The sequence below is a fragment of the Cydia splendana genome, chromosome 5 (assembly GCF_910591565.1).
Source record: "Cydia splendana chromosome 5, ilCydSple1.2, whole genome shotgun sequence".
Classification (NCBI taxonomy): domain Eukaryota; kingdom Metazoa; phylum Arthropoda; class Insecta; order Lepidoptera; family Tortricidae; genus Cydia; species Cydia splendana.
Window position 1 is genome coordinate 11643013 of NC_085964.1, and position 23837 is coordinate 11666849.

Consider the following 23837-nt stretch of genomic DNA (forward strand, 5'->3'; position numbering starts at 1 on the left):
TTATTAGTTTAGTACCCTTTCTATTAAATTCTACATCAGCTTGTACCGGACATAAAATTATATCATTGCGCAACTCTAGGTATGAAATCATATTTACTAACTGTGCTGCAAATGGCAATTCAACCATTTATTACCTTAAGGGTCTAGCAAGGTTTATATATTCCTAAATCATCCTAAAGGACACATACACATACAAGTACACAATGGTCAGTGTTTTAATAATTTGTAAAGTATAATTTACTTTCATAAGGCGCTAACTGACTGCAACTAAAGTGCCTGCAATAGCTTGTGAGCCCAATGAATTGTACATAATCCATCAGAAGTAACCGTGTACAATGCTGCAGTCCATACATAAACATTACAGGACTTGAACAGGAAAACATTTTTACTAATTTCATACAAACATAAGTCATCAATCATTTTAACAACATTCTATAACATACTACAGTAATAAATAAAAAAAATTAATTATCATTCTGACATTGTCTACTTCTATGGTCACTACTTTCCTACCTACATGTTTAACTAACAAATTGCAAAAGCCCCACAATAAAATTATTAAGGTGACATGGACTGACTGGGTCCATGAGTAAATTTCAAGCATCAGTTCTCTCTCTCTCTCTCAGGATGCTTGGATGCTCAAGCTATCAAAATCAACATATGCCTAGTATTGTACCCTGCTGATATAAATTAACTTGAAATTATTACCTATTTTTTTAACTACCCGTTACCTGAACCAGCCTTTTTACTGGATATCTCACTTATTAACTAATGCCATTTTATCATGATAATAATTTTCTATGCCATGTGAAAATAACTGATGGCAGGCCTCGGTACCATCTATGTGAATGGCATGAATGACCATTACAACAATCCATATCAAGAGACCTACTCACTTGGCTATATTATGGTGTATACTGATATTTGATATAATACTGCCTTGCACTTGACTTTTCCTTACTTCTTCTGTCACACTTTCTACTACAACCATGGAATCTTCTCATTTTTCACTTTTACTGTTAAAACTGACAATATGAAAACAAATCCACATACTTACACATAACATAACATAATAGTTACAACCAGTAATTCAGAGTGAAATTCAAAAGTAACAATTATGAACTAGAATTTCCTTAAAATTGATTTCCATTCACAATCAATACGCTCACGAGAAGCCTAACACATACTATTAATCACTTGGTACTATTACAGCTATTGGAGTTACTGTAAGCATTTCAATCACCAAAAAAAAAGAAATTACGCACACGAACAAACGCTAAACACATGAAACATGCTCTTGTTAGTAGATTTACGACACAAAACGCGCTATGTTATTTTATTCTTTTATTACGTAGTTTGTTCAGATAGGTTAGTTTTCCTTAAACGGATATCACTTTCTCCAACTCCCAGATTTGTTAGTGAGCAATCACTTCTCCGACTGCCAAATTACGGTGAAAACAGATGAAAATAACTGGAATTATCAGACCTCTGGCTCCCAATTTATAAAAATAGCGTCTTTTCCAACTGGCGGGCGTCGGTTTCAAAGCAAGCTTCTCCAACTTATCCCGGCTTCTGAATTGATAGCCCACCCTGTGAGCCTCGTTCTGGGGATTCATATACTGCTTTCAAATATAAAGACGATGTTCTTCTTGACAGGTTTATAATTAATATTAGTTTTACAAAGCTGGTTTCTCATTTTAGCGGTAATCCTTCACAAGTTGACAGGCAAAGTTAAAAGTCACAGATAACATATATTAGCCCTACACGCTCAAAAAGTATACTTTTGGCGGGCTGTCAATAACTGTCATTAGAACTAATATTACAATCATCTTATGTTGGTACACTGTATTAGCCATATTGTTTTATTAAGCCGTTACGTTGTTAAGCTTGGAATAATACTATATAATATAAAACTAGTACAGAATATAAAATGCTAATAAGTGTCAATTGAAAAAAATTGAATTTGACAATTCTCACTTTCAGTTGTTTTGTAAACTTTGAGTCGAGCACTGCTAATCTTGTGTCCTCCTCCCGTCTTGGTTGAGTTGAGTACCCTGAGAAGCCACCCTCCTCTGGTTTGCAATACAATTGTCCTCCTCCCGTCTTGGTTGAGTTGAGTTCCTTGCGGCTGCCGAATATGGCACCGTTAAAGTGTTGTGTTCTCGGTTGTGAATCAACAAGTGCCACACACAGACTATTTTGCATGCCCATGAACGACAATTTGCGAAATTTGTGGATGTCGTTTCTGGTTCCAGTTAATCCACATTTACTTGGACTGTCAAAGGGTCAGCTAATGACTAAACGTGTTTGTCAGAAACATTTCGACGAAACTCAGTTTAGCCAAGGGTCAAGAATTCGTTATTCTTACCCCTGCCTTTTCACAGAAAAGGAATTTATTCACGGCGTCCCACTCTCTTCTGAAGGTAAGTTTGTATTAAAATTATTAGTATGTAACACTATTTTTATTTATGTCATGGTATTTTTGCTAAATATATTATTATGTTATTATCTAGCAATATGATTTTATCAGCGTGGTATTTTAATTTACGCTTAAAATAATAAATAACCTCTGCATATTACACTCGTGGTATTTTTGTCGCACAACAAATAAGAAATATTTCATTAACTTATTTTTGTGTATATTTCAGAATACAATGTTCTCAATGAACATAACTACTGCACAAATCAAGAAGGAGATGATACTGCAGTGCATCAAGTATCAGCAACACTCATGGGCATGCCAGGTACTTATGTGGACAATTATTTAGCTTGCTAATTTGTCTGTATTTTGGCTAGCTTGAGAACTATAATTTAATGTCCTGTTACACACTGGGAGGAGACTGTGCTCAGCAGTTGGACATATTTAGTTTTCAATGATATTGGGCTCCCATACTTGTACGGCGAGAACCGGGACTTACCGGTTCCGGTACTGTATTTGTATAGAAAACCAGTACCGGGAACACTCCAACCCAACAGAAAAACATCATATGAAAATGTTGCTCGATGGTACCATCATAATGCATTGTCACCCAAATTACATATAGATATGAAGTTTCAACTCAATTGTATAATAGGGAGTGGGTCTAATTTAGCTTGCAAGGTTTGACCTAAACATACATTCATACACATGCATTGCGAGTGGGATGAACACACACTGATATTGACTCTTGTACATATCTGACAGTTCTGACACTAGCTTCTGTCCGTGACTTTGTCTATGATGATGCTGATTGAAAAAACTATTCTACGTCCTGTCTCTTTATATAAAATTTTGCCCAAATCGGTTCAGCGGTTTAAGCTAGAAGAGGTAACAGAGAGACACACTTTTGCATTTATAATATTAGTATGGACGTATGGATAATCAGCTTATACCAAGCTTGGTGGGCGCGCATACATCCGTCTTATTGGTAGACTGATGTTTGCATGCAGCCCACCCAGCTTGACCCATCACCCGAACACACCAATTACATCAATCACACAAAAATTACTAGATGGCCTATATTATCATCATATATTTTGCAGGTGATGTTCATTTACATGAACATCTTTATGCACTTCCTTCTACGAGTCAAGAGGCTGCCGCACCTAAACCTAATGAAGGTGAGAATACATTTTCTTTTGCACATAAACTTTTGTCTACAAAAAGAGAGTTTAGTCATAACAATTACTGAAACTCATATGGCTATGATCAGTGTGGTCTTTCAGTTTATATAATATGTTTCATATTAATAGTCCACCACATTGGTTTTGATAATGACAACTTTAAGATTTATTGCAATTTTTTTTATGTAGGCCGGAGCCAGGACTTTTTTAGTTTTGTTTTCTGTTTATATATGTGATGTGTATTATGCAATGTAGCTGGCACTGGTGACAAAACTGGTACAATACACTTATCTACACCTAATTCATCAATCATATAATATGATGTTGTGATTCCAGTTACATGTAAGATACTCCATGCAATTTTATGTGTTGAATTATAAGCAGTATGCGACAGATTTCATACACAAATAACTAAAAAATTTAATAATAATATATGTCATCTACAAAAAATTACGATTCTCGCGGCTTTGTATTAAGGTTGTCGGTCTTATTTATTTATTAGACTGTACATAGTACAGTACAATATCGTGAATTTGTACATTATTTAGTTATATTATGGACATCATCATAAATATTATTAATATTATGTTAAATTTCTCTTGCAGCTGATGTCTCTTTACAAGAGGTTCAACACTCAGTTTCTCCAGTAATAATACAGTCAACAACAGTACCTGCTAGGCTTGAAATTGAAGGTCAGTATATTATTATCAGCCGTTTAAGTTTTGGATTGAAATAAGTATTCTGTCAAAAATTTCATTTTTGATACATTTCATTTGTGCTTTTACAGCTGACTGTACTTTTTTAGGGTTCCGTACCTCAAAAGGAAAAAACGGAACCCTTATAGGATCACTTATGCGTCTGTCTGTCTGTCTGTCTGTCCGACCATTCCCCCTTTTATTTCCGAAACTACAAGTTATAACATTAAAAAAACCGGACAAGTGCGAGTCGGACTCGCCCACCGAGGGTTCCGTACTTTTTAGTATTTGTTGTTATAGCGGCAACAGAAATACATCATCTGTGAAAATTTCAACTGCCTAGCTATCACGGTTCATGAGATACAGCCTGGTGACAGACGGACGGACGGACGGACGGACGGACGGACAGCGGAGTCTTAGTAATAGGGTCCCGTTTTTACCCTTTGGGTACGGAACCCTAAAAATACACAAAATAGTTCTTTACCTTTCTATAGATGACAGGAAAACCTATTAGAAATGTGCAGTCAAGGGTGAGTCGGATTTAATTACTTAGTTTTTGATCCGACCCCTAAGGGTTTTTAAAGACATTTCATTCACGTTCCACATAAAAAAAAATACATTATTAAAAATTGGGTAATGTACGGAATCCTTGGAACGCGAGTCCGACTCGCACTTGACAGGTTTTTTCCAACAAGTAATTAGTACATATCCCGTGGAGCGCCCTAAAAAGACACGTGTGCTGGTAACTAGTATAGGAGTTCCATACTACGGTAAATCTGGGGCGCTCCAGGGGATATATATCGAGACAATTCTAACAAATTCAAACATGATTAGGTTGCGATGTTTTATTACAGTGTTCCTATGGCCACCTCCTGTGTCCATCATCAGATCAGCTCGATGATACCATAATGTTGCATTGTCAAATTGTTATCCAATTTACTACGGTACTATGGTATTGAAAAACCGGGAAGTGGGTCAAATTTAACTTGCAAGATTTGACCTGTACAAGCATAGTCTCATATATTGCAGGTTAATTAAAGCTTGTAAAAAGATTGATAATTGTCCTTAGTACTCTAATCGCAACAATTGGTGAAGGCACTAATTTTGACGAAAGCGACTGCCATCTGACCTTCCAACCCAGAGGGTAAACTAGGCCTTATTGGAATTAGTCTGGTTTCCTTACGATGCTTTCCTTCACCGAAAAGCGACTGGTAAATATCAAATGATATTTCGTACAAAAGTTTCGACAAACTCATTGGTACGAGCCGTGGTTTGGACCCGTGGCCTCCGAATTGCAAGTCGCACGCTCTTACCGCTACGCTAGGCCACCAGCGGTTCCGCGCTTATTTTTCGGAAATACAAGTATAATTTTTTATTTCTGTAACCCGTATGGCAGTGATAGTGTAACTGTGATAGTAATATAATAATTTCTTACACTCTCATTCATTGAAAATTTGGATATAAGTATTTACCTTATTTTTCAGCTGATGTTTCTTTACAAGAACATCAACACCCAGTTTCTCCTTCGACAGTGCAGTCAACAACAGTCACTACTGTACATAGCGTTGAAGGTCAGTATTTTCAGTTTTGGGTTTGAAAAAAATACTGAGAATTTACCTCATTATTCTATTTACCTAACCGTGGGGACCTGGCGCCCACAGCATTTTCAAATAGCTGGCGATGCGCCTCGTGGAGGCGACGGGTGACAGAAGAGCTGGCTCTTACCTCGCGCAAAGCATTGGCATTGCCGTCCAGCGCGGCAGTGCTGCCAGCCTTCTTGGCACCTTGCCACAAGGCACCGAGCTGGAGCCAGATTTTAGGCTTCCGTACCCTGTTACTAAGATCCCTCTGTCCGTCTGTCTGTCACCAGGCTGTATCTTATGAACCGTGATAGCTAGCCAGTTGAAATTTTCACAGAGGATGTATTGCGGTTGCCACTATAATAACAAATGCTTTACACTATGATTCAATGATGAACATTTTATATAAACGTGAAACTACTTTTGCAGCTGACGTCTCTTTACAAGAACACCACCCAGTTTCTCCGTCTACAGTACAGTCAACAACACTCACTGCTAAATATAGCATTGAAGGTTAGTATTGACATAAATTTTAGGTAATGTGTGAACGAAAATTTAAATAAATTAACAGAGAAGTATTATACTTTTCATATCCCCTAAGGTATTTTAATTTGACACTTAGTTAAACAATACTCTGTTGAGGCCTCTTTTATTGTTTACTTTTTTCTTAATGATGGATTAGCAACAAATTATATATTTTACGATATTTATTCAATTCGACTTTTCATATTTTTGTCTTTGCGCCACCTACCGTATATTCTAATTCTATTGTCTCCGATACCCAAAGGTTGTCTGGAAGAGATCGCTCTTAAGCGATAAGACCGCCTGTTGTTGCCTCTATTGTCTTTGTTTATATTACTGTACATTCATTGTAAACTACGAGTTTGGTGAGGTGTGCAATAAAGAGTATTGTTATTGTATGTTTCTTGCCGAGAACTTTGTAGGTACTGGTACTTAATACATCTTTCATCTTTTTCAGGACTCTCTTGCTCCAGAAAGCCATTGATGGACATCACCCATCAGTACAATGTCACTGGTACAACTCAATTCTCCGAGGAACATATTTCCGCAGGTGTGTTTTCAAACTATATTTGAAGTCAAATTAGGGAAGCTGAGCGGTGCGTGAATTCGTAGCGCGGGTGTGTAGCGAGATCTTTTCAAATAACCAAGCAGGGTGCGGGGAGGCCTCTCTTGTTTTGTTGTATGTACAAAAATCTCTCTCCGCTGCACGCTGGGCTGTATCCATTAGTGCTGTGCTGAGCGAGGATAGGTAAATGAAGTGTTCCTATTGGTACATGACAAGTACATCTCTGTTGGAAGCGCAGCCTAAGACGTTGGCAATACTATGATATCAAATACTTTACACAAATGTGCATTTGCCTATACAATTTACCAAAAACTACCGTGCGCTAGTTAGCGCTAGCAACAAGGATATCTAAATTTTAATAGGTACCGAACAAAAAAATAATTAAATATTCTGCCTTTTTCAGAACAACATGTCGCTGACAAATTGTCAGACACTGTCACCAGCAAAGAGTCCACGAATGCCCCGTTGGCCCACACGTCAAAGCAACTTACCACGAAAGGTGTGTGTTTCAATCCATTTCCATATAAGTATTTAATAACAATATGACAATTGATAATAATTGGACGACCGGTGTGGCCTAGTGGGTAGTGACCCTGCCTGTGAAGCCGATGGTCATGGGTTCGAATCCCGGTATCCCGGTAAGGGCAATAAAAAAAATATGAACATCAATCTTACACAAATCTATCAAGAGTATGCTCAATAAGGATTGTAATGTGTTGTGGATACTAGACGACAATTATATGTATAATAATAGTTAGATATAGATAAATACTTAAATACATAGAAAACATCCGTAACTCAGCAGCGAATATTTGTGATGAACTCACAAATCAAATGTCCTTACCAGGATTTGAACCCGGAACCGAAAAATGGAAACATATATTTGACGTCAACTGAACCATTAAGCTGGCCCGATGATGGTGACTGAAGGTGGACATATGATCTCTGTAATAAAACAACGCAACTTTATTGAGTTTTTTAAATGGTGTCGATAGTATAGGTAGTATGACGTCATTGACGTATGTCAGATAACTATTGCAAGAATAGTCGAAATTTAAAGCTAGTATCAATAATAAAAAGTTGGACATATCAAATTTCTAGTTAAAATTATTGTTCATCATTCGAGCTATCAATAATATTTTTGAATATACCTAAGTAACACCTTTCTATAGATATGGAAATAATTAATTGATTAAATTTATTTCAGATACTTCGTCAGTACGAGAGTTTAACTCAAAAACTCGACGCTACATAAAAAAGACGAAACAAATCGCTGCAGAGAGTCTCGGTCAACCAGCAGCGGAAAGGCTCCAAAGTGCACATGAATATGCAAGCCTAGATATTCTTCAGGATTTTGAAAAACTTAACAAAAAGGCTAAGGCCTTTTTGTTAATGCAACTGAGACTTGCAAGAAAAAACAAGATGGCAAGAAGATTTACTTTTCAAGACAAATTATTCGCGCTCGCGTTGATGAAGCAAAGTCCCAAGGGATATAAATTATTAGAAAATATTTTTGCTTTACCGACGAAAAGAACATTAGCACGTCTGTCGCAAAAAATTGTATTCGAATGTGGAATAAATGAAAAAGTCTTTGATCACATTAAACAGAGCACGAAAAACTGGGAGACGTCAAAGAGATTGTGTTCATTGGTGTTTGATGAAGTAGCATTGACGCCACATCTGATATACAATGAGAATAAAGATGTTATAAACGGCTTCGAAGAAATAGCGGGAGAACGCAAGCAAAAATTTGCCGACCACGCTCTTGTCTTTATGGTTAGAGGCATTTGCTCATCGTGGAGACAAAGCATAGTCTATTATTTTTGTGCCGGAACTGTCTCTGCACCAGATTTGGAAAGGATATTAAAAGAAATCATTCCAAGGCTTTCTGAGGCTGGCCTGATACCTCTTGCCCTAGTGTGTGATCAGGGTTCAACATTCCGGTCATGTTTTAAAAATCTTCAAGCTACAACCGCTCGACTACAAACACCCGAAGAAAGACCATGTGGTGGGTTTTATCTAAATTTTAGTCTTACAATAGGCTGTTTGTTTTCTTTGGCAATGAATATCGTCAAAAACCTATTGCATTAAGAGGAAAGGGGACGGTTGTTTCTTCATACAAACATAGTCCCCATTTTCCTCTCTAGATATTGACATTGTGGAAAATATTTTTACATAATTTGGTATATATTAAGGAAAGCTATGGCCTCCTACGTTTGACTTTTTCGATGATTTGATTGTTATAAAAAGTAGGAGCGAAAAACAGATTTCATAATTTTTTTTAAATACCTATCTAACAGTCCTATACCAATAATAAAAAAATCAAACATAGGGGCATGGGTGTGGTTGATACTTAATATGTACAACAAATTATATCAGAATATTTTCAATAATGTTAATATTCAGAGAGGAAGATGAGTTCTACGTTTGTATGAAAATGCAATTTCGAAAGGGTCTTCCACTTTCGTCTTAAGAGCAAGTTAGTTTTACCGTTATAATAACTTCGTAAAATGGATTCTAAATTCACAGTGAGATTAAAAACCCACAGATTATGGTTCTCACTCTAACCTTATTTTCACTCTTTTCAGATACAGTACATGTAGCTGGACATGATTTATTTATATTTCATGACCCACCACATTTATTAAAATCAATCCGGAACAATTTCCTGGACAAGGATATTATCTTCAATGGGAAAACGGCGTCGTGGAAGGACATTTTATATGTGTACGACACGGATATGCAAGGCGGCCACACTAGAGCGCTACCGAGACTGACGGCAGATCACGTAGACCCAAAGAAGATAAAAAAGATGAAAGTGAAAATGGCGGCACAAGTTTTAAGCGCCCGAACTGCTGCAATGCTGAAATTTACCGACAGTGTTCGTAAGTCTACCAACTATTTACCAAGTTATATTTAAGTATTTGAACAACTTTTTTTTATTATATCGACAAAAAGTTTTTATAAGAATTAGGGATAAATTGTGCCTATTAAAAGTTATCTTCTCTTAAAGTCGACTATGTGACATATTTTGCTAGAAAACGACGCATTTGAAAACATCATGCACAGACGGAACTATGTGCCTACCACCAGTTTGGTACTGACATAAACGTTAACTTACTTTCTATGCATCTCGCTCGTACTCGCGTGTTAGTGCGAGCGAGATGTATAGAAAGTAAATTACATTGACATTAGCATATATGTCTGTTTAGACACTGTCCGTGACTCATGGTGTGGGTTTTAGTCCTAATCCTAACTTTTGAATGCTTGAGTATGGTGATAGCTGTCATCTTGTAAAATTGTATTAAGTTGACATCTGTAGGTATCCTATTTGAAAAATCAGTAACAAAACAAAGTCCCCCGCCGCGTCTGTCAGTATGTATGTTCGGTTTTCATGCGGTTTTCACCTATCAATAATCTGTTGATAATCTTATCTAAGAATCACTGATTGACGATTTGATTGAAGAATGACTTTTGACGAAGGTTAAAAATGTTTAGGTTTTGTATGTATAACCCGTCCGAAGCCGGGGCTGCTCGCTAGTACTATAGTAATGCTATGTCCTATGCATACTTGTGACTGTGTGACATGTTTCCACTTACATACACAACTAGCTTCATTATTTATTTCACATATTTATAGTATAGTTAAGAAGCCGTCTTTATGTTAATTTGCGGGCTCAGCACGGTTCCATTTTTATCGACTATCACTATGCGCGTCCCTTTCGCACTTACATACTTGTTAGAACGTGACAGGCATGGTGACAAGGGATAAAAACGCGACCGTGCTAAGCCGCCTGGTTACTTAGTAACAGGGCAGGGCATAGGTGTTCTGCCTTTTCGCAGAACTATTTTTGGCGGAATTTCATTTGCCAACCAACATTTCGCCGACGTTTCACTTTGACAACTAACGATTAGCAAATTTTTGTATGACAACGTTTCAATTGGTAGAATTATTGTAAAGCAGATTATTATAACGCCTCTAAACTTTTGGGAGACTTATCATTTGTCAAATCTTTCACTTGGTCGAACAACTCTTGGACGAATAACGTTTCGTTGAAGCTACAGTTCGCTTTTACATTAGGCAAGTTACAAATAAGAAAAAGATACATCCCAAAAAATCAAAAATGGCCGAGTTGTTCGACTTTTTATAATGTATATTTTAATATTTGAAGCCAGTGGCAGCGAGCTAGCGAAGCGAGCGAGCAAGACCTTCCTGGGCAGAGCCGACTTGGATATGGTTAGGTTAGAAGACTAAGGCGGGAGCTTTGCTCCCGCCTTAGTCTTCGAGGTTATTTTTTTTTCAACAACCTAAAAAACGTAATTACACAGCAACTTTCGGGTCGAATATCCCATCTTTCGTGTCAAATATCTCGGCCATTTTTGATTTTAGAGAAAAGTTATTCCTACAAAACGGCCCCCCTTTGGCACAGTCTGACCAAATGAAACAATTGGTAGACAAGAAACAACTAAGTGTATATTATGCCAACTAAAACATTCTACGACATGAACGTTGGCATTTTGAAAATTGACATTATAAAACACAGACCAAACATTTAGTTGGTAACTGTGCGGTTGGCAAATAAAAAAAAACATTTGATAAGTTTGGAAATGAAAATTCGCCGAAATAAAATTCCGCCAAACGTGAGTTGGGAAGTGATAATCGGCCATACCATTTTCGGCGATAAATAAGAGAACCCAGGGCATATAATATAACGCAAAAATCTTCGTAGGGGGCGTCATTAGCACAAACAGTAAACAAACCTCCTTGATGCATCATGCCATATTTATTCGTAACAAATATGTAATCTGTGAAAACTTGTCAAATAAGTGTTTACGGTATAGTACAGTCAGCAGCAGAAGTTGCTAAGCGGGCGAGGTGTTCAAAATTACCTTGACGCGCTCTTATTCTCTTAACAATAAAGTCGCGTCAAGATCATTTTGTAAAGTGTCATTCAATGCAACTTGCTAACTATGTAAACAAACCGCCATACTGAAATTGTCTCTGTATGTCAATTTACTAGTGACTTTTGTTTACATAGTTAGCAAGTTCCATAGAACTACACTTTACACCTCACCCGCTTAGCAACTATTGCTGCTGACTGTACGACTATAATATAAAATACTCTATGGTTTACAGTTTGTGCTAGTGCTGCTGGCGGCAGGACATTGCAGATATTAATAATAATGCCATGCCATGCATTATTTGCATAGCATGTTTATAAAATCTAAGTAAGGTAAACATACTAGTGCTCGACATGCGAATGCCCAATAGATGACACCCTGCTGTCACCTCTATTGACAATAACTTAAGTTTCAAGATGACATGTACTGGGACCGCGTCGAGCACCAGTACATTTACCTTATAACTAATGGGCGGACGGATGCAATATACGTCAAAATCATGTCAAACGATATACGTAATTAAAATTGGTTTAAATAAGACAACATGATTTTGATGTATATTGCAACCGTCGTCCGCCCATTACTTATAACATAGTTGTATTTTACATAATATGTTTTATTAGCATCATTGTAGATACCAATTTATTCTTTCAGACAAACGAGTGAATAGTCCACAAGAGACGATGGAGACGACAGCTGCGGTCGTCTTGTTTTTTGACGAGCTTTTTGACAGCGTCAATGGATCGCCAGGCCAAGGCAAAGGCAAACTCAGATGTGCCGTCAAAGAAACTTCAAGCCATAAGGATTTTTGGCTAAATGCTATAAGAACATTGCAAAGTATGTCATTTTTAGACCGTCACAGCAAACTGGCGATACGTAATGGCCAGCCAAGGCATGTACGCGTTCCGTGCTTGGAAGGGTGGATAACCACATTAAAAAGTTTCCTTGGATTGTCAAAAATATTATTTTCTACATACAAAGTAAAATACTTTTACCCTCGTTTTGTCAATCAGGATCCGATCGAAAACTTCTTTGGTCGTATAAGAGCAATTAATTACAGAAATGTAAATCCCGACGCAAACACTTTTATATATTCTTTTAAATCTATAGTCCTCTCAAATATCTTGGCTCCACAGTCCACATCAATGAACTGTGAAGACGATGACGGCGAAACCCTAATTAATTTAGGTAATCTGTTCTTGACAACATCACCTCAGGATGAGAAAGAAAACTGGCCCAGAAATTTAAATACGCCGTCATCGTCTTCAGTCCCCTTGTCCCATTAGGACAAAATTAATTATAGAGAAATTGTAACTGAAAGAATGAACGTCCAAACGTCCGCGTATACGGCGGGATACATATGCCGAAAAATAACAAAAAAAGCAAACTGAATGTGCAAAAAGTTATACAACAGAAGAAAAGCAAGGGATCCATGAATACATTAAACATAGGGAGTACAAGAGATTGAAAAATGCCAATTTGAATTACCCAAATTCGAGAATAGTATGTTTGTATAGGGAATGTGCCCAAATAATACACAATTATTTAAACGCGGCATGCCATTCAAATAATATTAAAAAGAATATTATTGCTTTAATAAAATCACGCTGCGACTTGTCTTGGCTGGGGTGCAAAAGTCATAAAATATTAATAAAAAAATATTTTATGACTTTAATAATACGATTGCAGGTACACAACTGGTGTAATATCATCAACAGAATTTTAAACGGCAAAATTGAAGAAAAATATATTTTAAAAATGCATACTTTGCATGTTACTGCTTATAAAAAGTACAAAGCGCATCGTTTGCGACAAAAAGCAACAAAAGATTGAAAATAAATATTGTATAAACACATTCCTTCTCTAGTTTTATTTTTATTCTCCTTTTTGAAAGTATTTTTTAAAGACCCTCCTGTCATTCATCGTATTTTTTATCGTAGTCACAACACTAAAGAATATCGATATCGATAAGTTCCATTCTTGAAATCCCTAGTCTAGACTGTCAAATAAGTGCCACAGATTAGAAAAGTTAACAGCGCCACAACTGCAGTAAAGGGAACTAACACAAGGGCACTGTCCCATCTGTAGCTAGCTACATATTATTAATCTGTGACTTGCATACCGATTGACCCATTTGTGTGACCTTTGATAAGGCTAATGTCCATGGTATTCATATTCAGTAAATGCCCGGCCATTCTTAATTTATTTAACATTAAAGTAACAGGAAAACCAAGGTATTACAGATTAGCATTCCGTTGTCAGGCGGATGGAAACTTGCAGTGATCTTTATCTAAATACCCGCCGTATCATTTAAACCGGATCTTCATTACATTACAGTGAGTTTAGTGATAATAATAAATCGTGTATTAGGCCCTGGGCTTGGAAACCGTTTTAACCTATTTGTAAAGTTTTAAGAACATAATGGCTGCAGAATCGGAGGAGAAAGCTTTGCGTTATAGAAGAGCTCAAAGTGTAACGCGAGCCGAAGAAATTACAGAACAAGAAACCAAAGCAAGGAAGTCACAGCAAGATAAACCGTAAGATTATTTATCATTATTGTAATATAATACAAAGTTCTCTTCAGTTTGTTATTTATGTTTACCTATGGTCTTGTATATCTTCTATAAAATTACTTTTAAGTTTTGTTTGTTTATAACAACACTTTTTTTTTGCTGACCCAATATTAAGTCAGTGGGATTAAAGGGGTTAAAAAAATCATTTGTGGTACAGTCACCGTCAGATATATCAGAGTGGCCAAGATGCTCACAAATATCTGAACATGCCTCTATTGACAGTGCATGTGTGCACATGATATTTTTGCTAGACTTATATCGACCGGGATATGAACCGTGATTACCTTTTGTATTGTTTTCGAGCTCCCGTTATTTCCACGCAGCTACATGCATCTTACTCACAGTTAACTGATGATAGCGGGTGGGTGGGTGGTGGGATTTTTGCACCGGAAGCACCTCGGCTGCTTCAATATATCTGATGGCAACAGTACTACATACCTATAGCAAAAGTATAGTAAAACTTAAAATATAAATTTCCAGAATCCATAAGCCAAGAGACTCCTTGTTCTCATGGAGCTCCGGGTTCAAGAACTTCACCGGCCTGGTGAACTGGGGGTTCCTCATGCTGTCCATCGGAGGCCTGCGCTTGTGCCTTGAAAATTTTCTCAAGTAAGTCCCATTGAACTCTATACTCTGCACCATGTGTTTCAAAACATAGAATCTTTTTACTTTTTAACACATTCACTTCAGTTGGTGGTAGAAAGACCCCATGCAAAGTATGGTTAATTACGAGTTACATTAATTGCCGCAGCAAAGGTGAAAGCTTGTTATGTTATTATGATTTAAAAAACCAATAAAAAACACATATTTTTTTAATGTGTAATTTATTGATTTTTTTATGTTCTAATGGGTAGATTTAGTTGTAACTAGCGAACCCGCACGGCTTCGCACGGGTTACACAAAGCCTTAACAAATTATACACTTAAACCTTCCTCATGAATCACTTTATTGATAGGTGAAAACCGCATGAAAATCCATTCAGTGGTTTTCGAGTTTATCGCGAACATACATACACACAAACAGACAGACGCGGTGGGGGAGTTTGTTTTATAATAATATATAGCCTTTATTTCTGACATTTAAACTTAATCTATGTACATATTTTAAATTGTGTTTTTAACTGGATGTTTCCTTTGCAGCTATTCATAAACAATATTTATTTATTTAATTTGGCATTGAGTGTGTTCATACCTCATAATAGTTCTTTTTAATTTCAGGTATGGATTTCGTGTGAACCCCATAGAATGGTTCGTAATTCTCACAGGCCGGGATGAGGGTGCCCAAAATGAATTCCCATCAGTAGTATTAATAATTTGTAAGTATCAGATAATAAAATTACAGTATTTTAATTAAGTGATAAATTCTCACATGACTAAATACAGCACCGTATTAAAATGTAAAGTAAAGAGTAAGTAAGTAATAGGAATTAGAGAATACCACTAATAGTGGATATGACGTCCGACTTTCAACCTGGAGGTCGCGGGTTCAAATCCTGGCTCGTACCAATGAGTTTTTCGGAACTTATGTACGAAATATCATTTGATATTTACCACTAGCTTTTAGATGAAGGAAAACATCGTGAGGAAACCTGCATAAATCTGTGAAGAAATTCAAAGGTGTATGTGAAGTCCCCAATCCGCATTGGGCTAGTGTGGGGACTATAGCCCAAGCCCTCTCGCGCAAGAGAGGAGGCCTGTGCCCAGCAGTGTGGGACGTATATAGGCTGAATTATTATTATTATTATCTTACAATGGTTAATTTGAATTCCCATAAAATCTAGTCTAGTTAAGTAAAATCACTAATAATCATTGTTTTTTTTTTCAGTCTCTGTTGTACTTGTTGTTGCAAGTCTTCTGATAGAGAAAGCCTTGGCAGTGGTATGTATATTTATTTATTTAACATTGGTAGTTATTACACATTTAAATCTTATCTTACTCATGTCTTGAAACTCTAGGTCCATGGGGTCCCAGCACGCGCAAGTTGTTTGCAAAAATCGCGAAGCGTCTGGTTGACGTAACTTGTAACCGAAGAGCTGGCGGCTACCTCGCACAACGTATCAGCATTGCGATACAGCGAGGAAATGCCGCCAGCCTCCTTCGTACAATGCCTCAATTCGTTTAGTAGTACCACTGTATATATCTTGTATGTAAATAAATGATTTTTTCATCTTCAAATAATAATATAAAATTGTTGCAGGATATGATATCCGGAAAATTTGGAAGTATCCTACAAGTATGCTACCTTATTATACTGGTCACTTTACCTGTGGCTGTCTTACAATACAGAGGTCAAGAATTTAGTGTTGGTAAATATCTCCCATTGTTACCTGATTTACAAATTGCACACATTATTAAGCTTTTGAACGCCAAAGACGTCAAGTGACGCTCGCGGATACAGCCCAATATCAACCATCGTCCATACGACAAGGCATGGTCTAATAAAACATGGTCTTCCATTCCCAGAGTGACACGGGCCTACGTCACAATAACATTGCCACTTTATTTCAACATAACATGTTACATGGGTACATTATACCTATGGTTAATAAGTTAAAATATTTCTTTATAATTTTATAATTTTCATTTATATGTATTTTAGCTTAAATTTTACAATAACACGTCATTTTTAATTACTCGTTAGCAATATCTTCCGATTCACGAAAGAAATTTCAGACTTTCGGGTAATTCTGTTTATACTACTGGCAACACAGGATAGCGCTGTGCACATTTGACAATTCGGATCTAGATAACTTCATGCCCTGACCGTCATCCTTGTCGAACGCGTGTTAATTGTTATTTCCTTCTCGCTCAGTGTCAGCAGTCGCAGTGTTTTCCAAACTTTTCACGTCGTAAGCTTGGTAATTAATGTGTAACTGTGAATTAGTTTTTTAAACGTTTGTCTTGTATAGATAAATAAAGTTTAATTTAATACATTAGATTTGTTTTATTTTACTATGTTTCTACATGAATAACTTAAAATTAATGCCGTTAAAATAATTTTCACCGTTGGTTAAAATTCTCCCACATTTCAAAGTTTGAGAACCTGTAAACAGCATGATGACGTAGGCGCGTGTCAGTTAGGTCATACGCGAATCTCGGAATGGAGTACCAGGCGGAGTATATTATTATACCATGCGACAAGGTACACGATGACGCGTCGCGCATGATAGGCGTGGACAGGCGTGGCTCATTCCGCGATTTCGTCGCGTCGCTACAAGTACGTGCGGCCCACACAAATTTTGGTGTCTAGCAGTAGTAGTTGCCGCGCGCCGCTACGGATGCCTGCTCGCGCTTGCGCCACCTAGCGGTCATATCTGTCGTAATTGACGCGTTTTGTTAGAGAGTGAATCTTTTGTACCTAGTACTATTATTTATTCTGTGGCGTGGCGTTCAAAGGGTTAAACATTTTTAATCCAATGTAATGAATTTAATGTTTCAGTGGGGAGGACAACAGTGTGTTTTATTTATTTAATATTATTCTTGAAATTATGGAGCTATGCCCAAACTAATCACTGGGTCCGTAAAGGAGTGAAGGGAAAATTCTCCAAGAACACTTTGCGGAGACAGAGTCTATCTGCACCCAATTACAGTAAGTTTAAGATAATAACATGTTTCCTTACTTTTAGAGCAGTATCAATATTTTGAGGGGGCTGGGGAGGTGCCCAAATTTTTCACATGCCTACTACGCATAAATAATGCTATAATATCATTGTGACAATGATATTATATATAATCAGTCATACAGTTTGGCATGGAAACTGAATAATACTTTTTATAGATTCTTACAGCCTCTGCTTACTCTCTGGCAAACAATACGCTCGTTTGCCACCATTGAAATAAATAATATCAGAATAAGCAAATGATACTGCATAGTTTTTTTTTTGACTTGTTGATTACATTTCCAGATGAGCTCATTAACGCGGAACAAGATCGTAAGTCGATTGTTGGGATCGGATTGTTTGCACTGTATATTTTTGCACATTCTTTTGTTTCTGTTCTGTATGCTTCTTGCACTTCCGCTTGAGAACTGTTCTTGTCAATAATAAACTGACGTATTCGTGTCACACTTAGTAACGGATGATATATTCTGATTATTTCTGATATTTATGTCAGTTAGGTAAACAGCAGAAGCCGCTAAGCGGGAGAAGAGTTAAAATCGATTTGCACGCTATTTCATTGTTATGATATGAGAGTCTCGCCTCACCCACCCGCTTAGCAATTGCTATTTTGTAATTGTACTAAATTTCCCAATAAATTTTCATTGAAGACTTAAAAATATAGTCTAATATAAAGTTGATCTATTACTAATATTTTCGCAATTTAACTAGATTTTAGGTTTAAAAAGATGTCCGAATTTATTATAATTTATAAGTCAAACATGCTTACAAATAATTACATATAGTAACTAGTCACTAGTCAAACCCGTTCCTTGTCGCTTCCGGTGCAAAAGTGCCCATAATGCTCGCGGCATTACCACGCTATGGACAGCCTTTGCACCAGTAACGACACGGAGTGGGGGAATCCCCTTTACATTTTTTTTTGGCATTTTAATTGTGTGTAGTGCATTTAACTTCGCAGAGCAGACTAGTAGCTAGTGGCAATGATCGCTTGGTGTGGAGTTCCGTTTTATATTTTGGTTTGCGGTGGCTTTGGCTTGCCACATTAATACTTGTTTTAATAGCATGCTGACGTGATGTTCAACAGAAACCATCGAGGAGGAGAAAGGCGACGCGTTCGCGGTTGCCGGGCTCGTGAGGTACCCCGACAACCTCAACCTCAAAGACCTGTTTTACTTCCTGCTCGCGCCTACCCTGTGTTATGAGTTAAATTTCCCCCGCACTACACGGTTAGTTATTCATCCATATGGGCGTAGTTCAGCGAAAAGGATCCTCAAAACATTATTTCTCTCATTTAAATAAACTTTTCTTTTCGAGATAAAGTTAAAGATTTCTATGGGTATAATTAAGTGAAAGAATCCATCCTTTTCCCTAAATGACGTCCAATGATAAAATTTATTGAAATTTATTTATGCATGCTTTTATGCTGAAAATCCTTGCATGGTTACAAATTCAAATACCTACAAATTCTTTATTCTTCGATCATAGGTGTACACAACAACAGGTACACAGGTGTGTAGGTATGTACAGGTGTGGTGTTTATCAGGTCTTCTTCAAGTCCTTTCTAATGAGCCAAGCTCAATTTCGTTGCGTTTCTCACGCGAAGTTTCTTTAACTATTAGTCTACTTCTGACTGAATCAGAACTAATTTAATCCAATGGCTCTCCCTTTGAGTTTTCCTTCTAGAGCGGTCTTGATATATTTTATTGATTTTTTTTGTCACGGGTTAAGAAGGTGCGTTTTAGAATCCGTTAACACATTTACTGCCAAGAACAAATATGTGTGTTCATTTTGAACTGGAAACGGGGCGCCCGGCACCTAAAGTGTGAGAAGAAGCATAATCATAATACCTAAAAGGATAGGTACATGCTTGGACACCTGATCAGTACCTACGGTTGGACACGGTCAGTCGCGCTTGCCATAAAAGGTGCTCAGCATTTAAGGTACCACTGTACTGGAGCCATTTGGGGCAAGTTCAATGTCGATCTAATTGATACTGATATCCTTAAGTAGCTCGAGCTTGTAATTATACCTACCCTTGTTTAGTTTGAAATAGGAATAGGTATCGCGTCACACAAGTCAAACAAATATAAGTAGGTAAGTACCTACGATATGCGTTTTGCGTTGACCGCTCCGTTTCTAGGGCTCTTGGAAAAATGGAACCCTAATGCGTCACGTCGTATTCTGCCTGTTACAGGCATTTCGCTCAGAAATAATGCGGTGTACCCACTTTATATTATTAGTGAAAGTGTAACAGGTTATTTATAGTTAAACTCTGTGAACCATGTACGCAAATGTTCGATATAGTGTATGATGAATTATGACCATGAACGGCATCTTTTATTCATTATTTCAACAAGTCGTGTTTGTTACCATAGCATTCAACTGAGGTGTATTTTGTTATTTCTTTCATTTCCGATTTCCGCAGTCTCTTATTCATTCTTCAGTCTTATTAATTCTTCATAAACGAAAATGTCACTCATTCTTGCAATAGAATTCATAAAAAACATGAAGATCGTTTTTACTATGATACATATTGGGCACAACTTAACTTTACGCACTTAGCCACGAAAACGTTAAATAATGAGAATTTCTAGAAATGATGATGATGAATATATTACGATAATAATTTTCTTAAAACCAAAAATGTATGTTCCAGAATTCGCAAGCGCTTCCTAATCAAACGTCTACTCGAGGTGGTGTTCGGCGTGAACCTGGTGCTGGCGCTGTTCCAGCAGTGGATGATCCCGTCCGTCACCAACTCCATCGTCACCTTCTCCAGGATGGACTACCTGAAGATGTTGGAGAGACTGCTGAAGCTTGCTGTAAGTAAACTGTTGAGAGGCACGAGCTGAAGTGTTCGGCTTGAACCTGGCGCTGGTGCTGGTCCAGCAGTGGATGCTCCCGTCCATCTCCATCCTCAACTCCATCGACACTTTCTCCATAATAATGCGAAGTATTTAATTACAACGAACTTTGGATTACTATTTATTTTTAGTTCAGTTACACATATACACATTAGTATGTAGATACAGTCAGTGCCCTAACATTAGTACATAATGTACATATCAACTTTTCAACACAGCTAGTATGGCGATGTGGGTGCTTAAGTCGGGGCACTTACAGTACGAACGACGATAGTTTCGCTCTTTTTCTATTCAATATTAAAAGCTCTTTATGACTGGGGGCTAGGCTTAATACAATTCTGCGACCCAAAATATCGTCACGAGAAAGTGCACGAATACGAAGATTGCTAACATAGAAAACTAATCGCAACTTTTAATTACAGGTACCAAACCATCTCATGTGGCTGTGCTTCTTCTACCTGACCTTCCACTCGTTTCTGAACCTAATGGGCGAGTTGATGCACTTTGCCGACCGGCACTTCTACGGCGACTGGTGGAACGCGAACAACATCGGCACGTTCTGGCGCACGTGGAACCTGCCCGTGCACAAGTGGGCCGTGCGACACGTGTACATTCCTATAACCGAGATGGGGTACAGCAAAACTACCGCCAGCGCCGCTGTGTTCCTTATCTCAGCGTTGTTCCATGAGTATTTGGTTAGTTTGATATCATTATAGCTTGCTAAGAAACTGTTATAAGATTACGAAAATAATCAGCGTTTTTAGACTGAATATTGACGGCTAGTGCGGTTCTGCTTTTAAATCGGACTTTCTTCACGAGGATTTGCTTAGAACGTGCCGTTCTGGCGCACGTGGAACCTGCCCGTGCACAAGTGGGCCGTGCGACACGTGTACATTCCTATAACTGAAATAGGGTACAGCAAAACTACCGCCAGCGCCACTGTGTTCCTCATCTCAGCATTGTTCCACGAGTATTTGGTTAGTTTGATATCACTATAGCTTGCTAAGAAACTTACAAGATTACGAAAATAATCGGCGTTTTTAGACTGAAGATTTCAAGACGGCTAGTACGGTTCTATTTTTAAATCGGACTTCCTTCACGAGGATTTGGTTAGAACGTGCCGTTCTGGCGCACGTGGAACCTGCCCGTGCACAAGTGAGCCGTGCGTCACGTGTACATTCCTATAACAGATGGGGTACAGCAAAACTACCGCCAGCGCCGCCTGAAGATTTCAAGACTGCTAGTGCGGTTATTTTTAAATCGGACTTCCTTCACGAGAATTTGGTTACAACGAATGCAGACTAACTTACTGACACCGCAATACGGGATCGGACTGTAATAAAAATAAGTTAGTTAACAAAAATAATTTTTAACAAACATACGATAACACAAAATAAAACAAATTATACTTATTTTTGCTTTAACGGGCATAAGGGTGTCAAATTGAACCCTATCACTTTGACATAAAGTTCAAAATAATTCTAGAGAAATATGTCTGACAAAGTTACAGGCTTGAATTATTTTAAACCATAAAATATACCAAGCAGAGGAGGCAGTTTAACTACTTGGACATATGACGTCATACGTTTGTCACTCATACAAACTTCATACTGCCGAATTGCAGTTTAATAGTAGCGGGACTGCATACAAATGGTCCCTTACGTTTGTGACTTTGCAATCACTCTGATAGAAGATCAAATAGAACATATAGAAGGACCAGACATTAGAACGTGACTAAGCAAACCTCTGAATGGTTTCGTACCTCTCATGCATTATAATATGATGGCATAACCCACTTTCCTATTCGCAGGTGAGCGTCCCCCTGCAGATGTACCGCGTGTGGGCGTTCCTAGGCATGATGGCGCAGCCGCCGCTGTCGGTGATCTCTCGCTTCGCGGAGGTGCGACTCGGGCCGCGCTACGGCAACCTCATCGTGTGGAGCTCCATCATCCTCGGCCAGCCGCTCGCCATCATGATGTACTATCACGACTTTGCGCTCCAGCACTTTAAAGCACAGGAACAGTGAATACTGAATACAAAATGTGTCATTTTCAATCGAAAAGTATCATTTAGGACGCTTTGAACTTATTCGTAAGGTACAAGCAAATTTCGTCTTTATGATAAGCGACAAAGTGGTACCTTTTTCTTGAAAAGGACACAAATATTATCTTCGAGAGTCATTAGTTCATTAAAATGAATAGTTCAAATATTTCTGGTATTTTAGAGTTAGATATTCGTAAGGACTGAGCGATTTTGACTTACGGCCCGTTAATGAGTGTAGTTAGCGTACAATTTTTAAATACAATACAAAATGGTTCAAATATTTGTCCTAAGAATAAACTGTTAGGTCTTACGAGGATGTGGGTAATTATAGAGAAAACATCGATCAAATTGATATCTTAAAATACATTTACAAAACGTGAATAAATAAGCATTTATGTAACAACTGTTCTAAGCAATACATACGGACCAAATATGGTGCCAAATATTTTTATTATTAGCCTAATTATTAAAAAAATTACATATATTATGAGAAGCACGATTGAAGTGCCATTCCTCGATAAATTATATTATAATCTTATGAGGGTTTTTGGGGTTAGGTGGAGGGTACTGGGTACTTGATTTATAATGTGCTGTTATTATATTATACTTGTTAACTATATTGAGGCACGTAGGTGCAAATGTATAAGACTGAGTCTTCACGCCGCGCTTTGTGCCTTATTATGCGCTTGTGATAAACCATATGCTATATTTTAATAGAAGTTCATGACAATATTTTATATATTAATAGTTCAAAGAGGTATTTATGAATAAGTACAATATTTGTGATAAACCATATGCTATATTTTAATAGAAGTTCATGACAATATTTAATATATTAATAGTTCAAAGAGGTATTTATGAATAAGTATAA

The 23837-nt window shown here is 37.5% G+C and overlaps 1 protein-coding gene across 3 annotated transcripts; it reads left to right on the plus strand.

The window, feature by feature from the left end:
• Positions 1 to 13985: 13985 nt before the first annotated feature.
• Positions 13986 to 23423, plus strand: LOC134790669 (diacylglycerol O-acyltransferase 1). Of its 3 annotated transcripts, XM_063761560.1 has the most exons (12): positions 13986 to 14101; positions 14276 to 14404; positions 14921 to 15049; positions 15658 to 15755; positions 16265 to 16317; positions 16637 to 16745; positions 17879 to 18028; positions 18345 to 18371; positions 19144 to 19285; positions 20716 to 20881; positions 21346 to 21618; positions 22734 to 22972. In XM_063761560.1, exons 1-12 carry the CDS (start codon positions 14025 to 14027, stop codon positions 22947 to 22949), a joined length of 1569 nt encoding a protein of 522 aa, XP_063617630.1. In that variant the 5' UTR covers positions 13986 to 14024; the 3' UTR covers positions 22950 to 22972. The 3 variants fall into 3 exon arrangements, with proteins under 3 accessions (XP_063617630.1, XP_063617631.1, XP_063617632.1); XM_063761561.1 differs by lacking the exon at positions 18345 to 18371; XM_063761562.1 differs by lacking the exon at positions 13986 to 14101 and having other exon boundaries at positions 14210 to 14404; positions 22734 to 23423.
• Positions 23424 to 23837: the final 414 nt, after the last annotated feature.

What these genes read in the sequence shown, in the direction of transcription:
- LOC134790669 (XM_063761560.1), top strand. Translation starts at nt 14,025, where the DNA reads ATGTCCATGGTATTCATATTCAGTAAATGCCCGGCCATTCTTAATTTA. An exon ending in AAGTCACAGCAAGATAAACC is followed by an intron (nt 14,405 to 14,920) that starts GTAAGATTATTT and finishes ATAAATTTCCAG; the next exon opens with AATCCATAAGCCAAGAGACT. An exon ending in AGGTCAAGAATTTAGTGTTG is followed by an intron (nt 16,746 to 17,878) that starts GTAAATATCTCC and finishes TTAATGTTTCAG; the next exon opens with TGGGGAGGACAACAGTGTGT.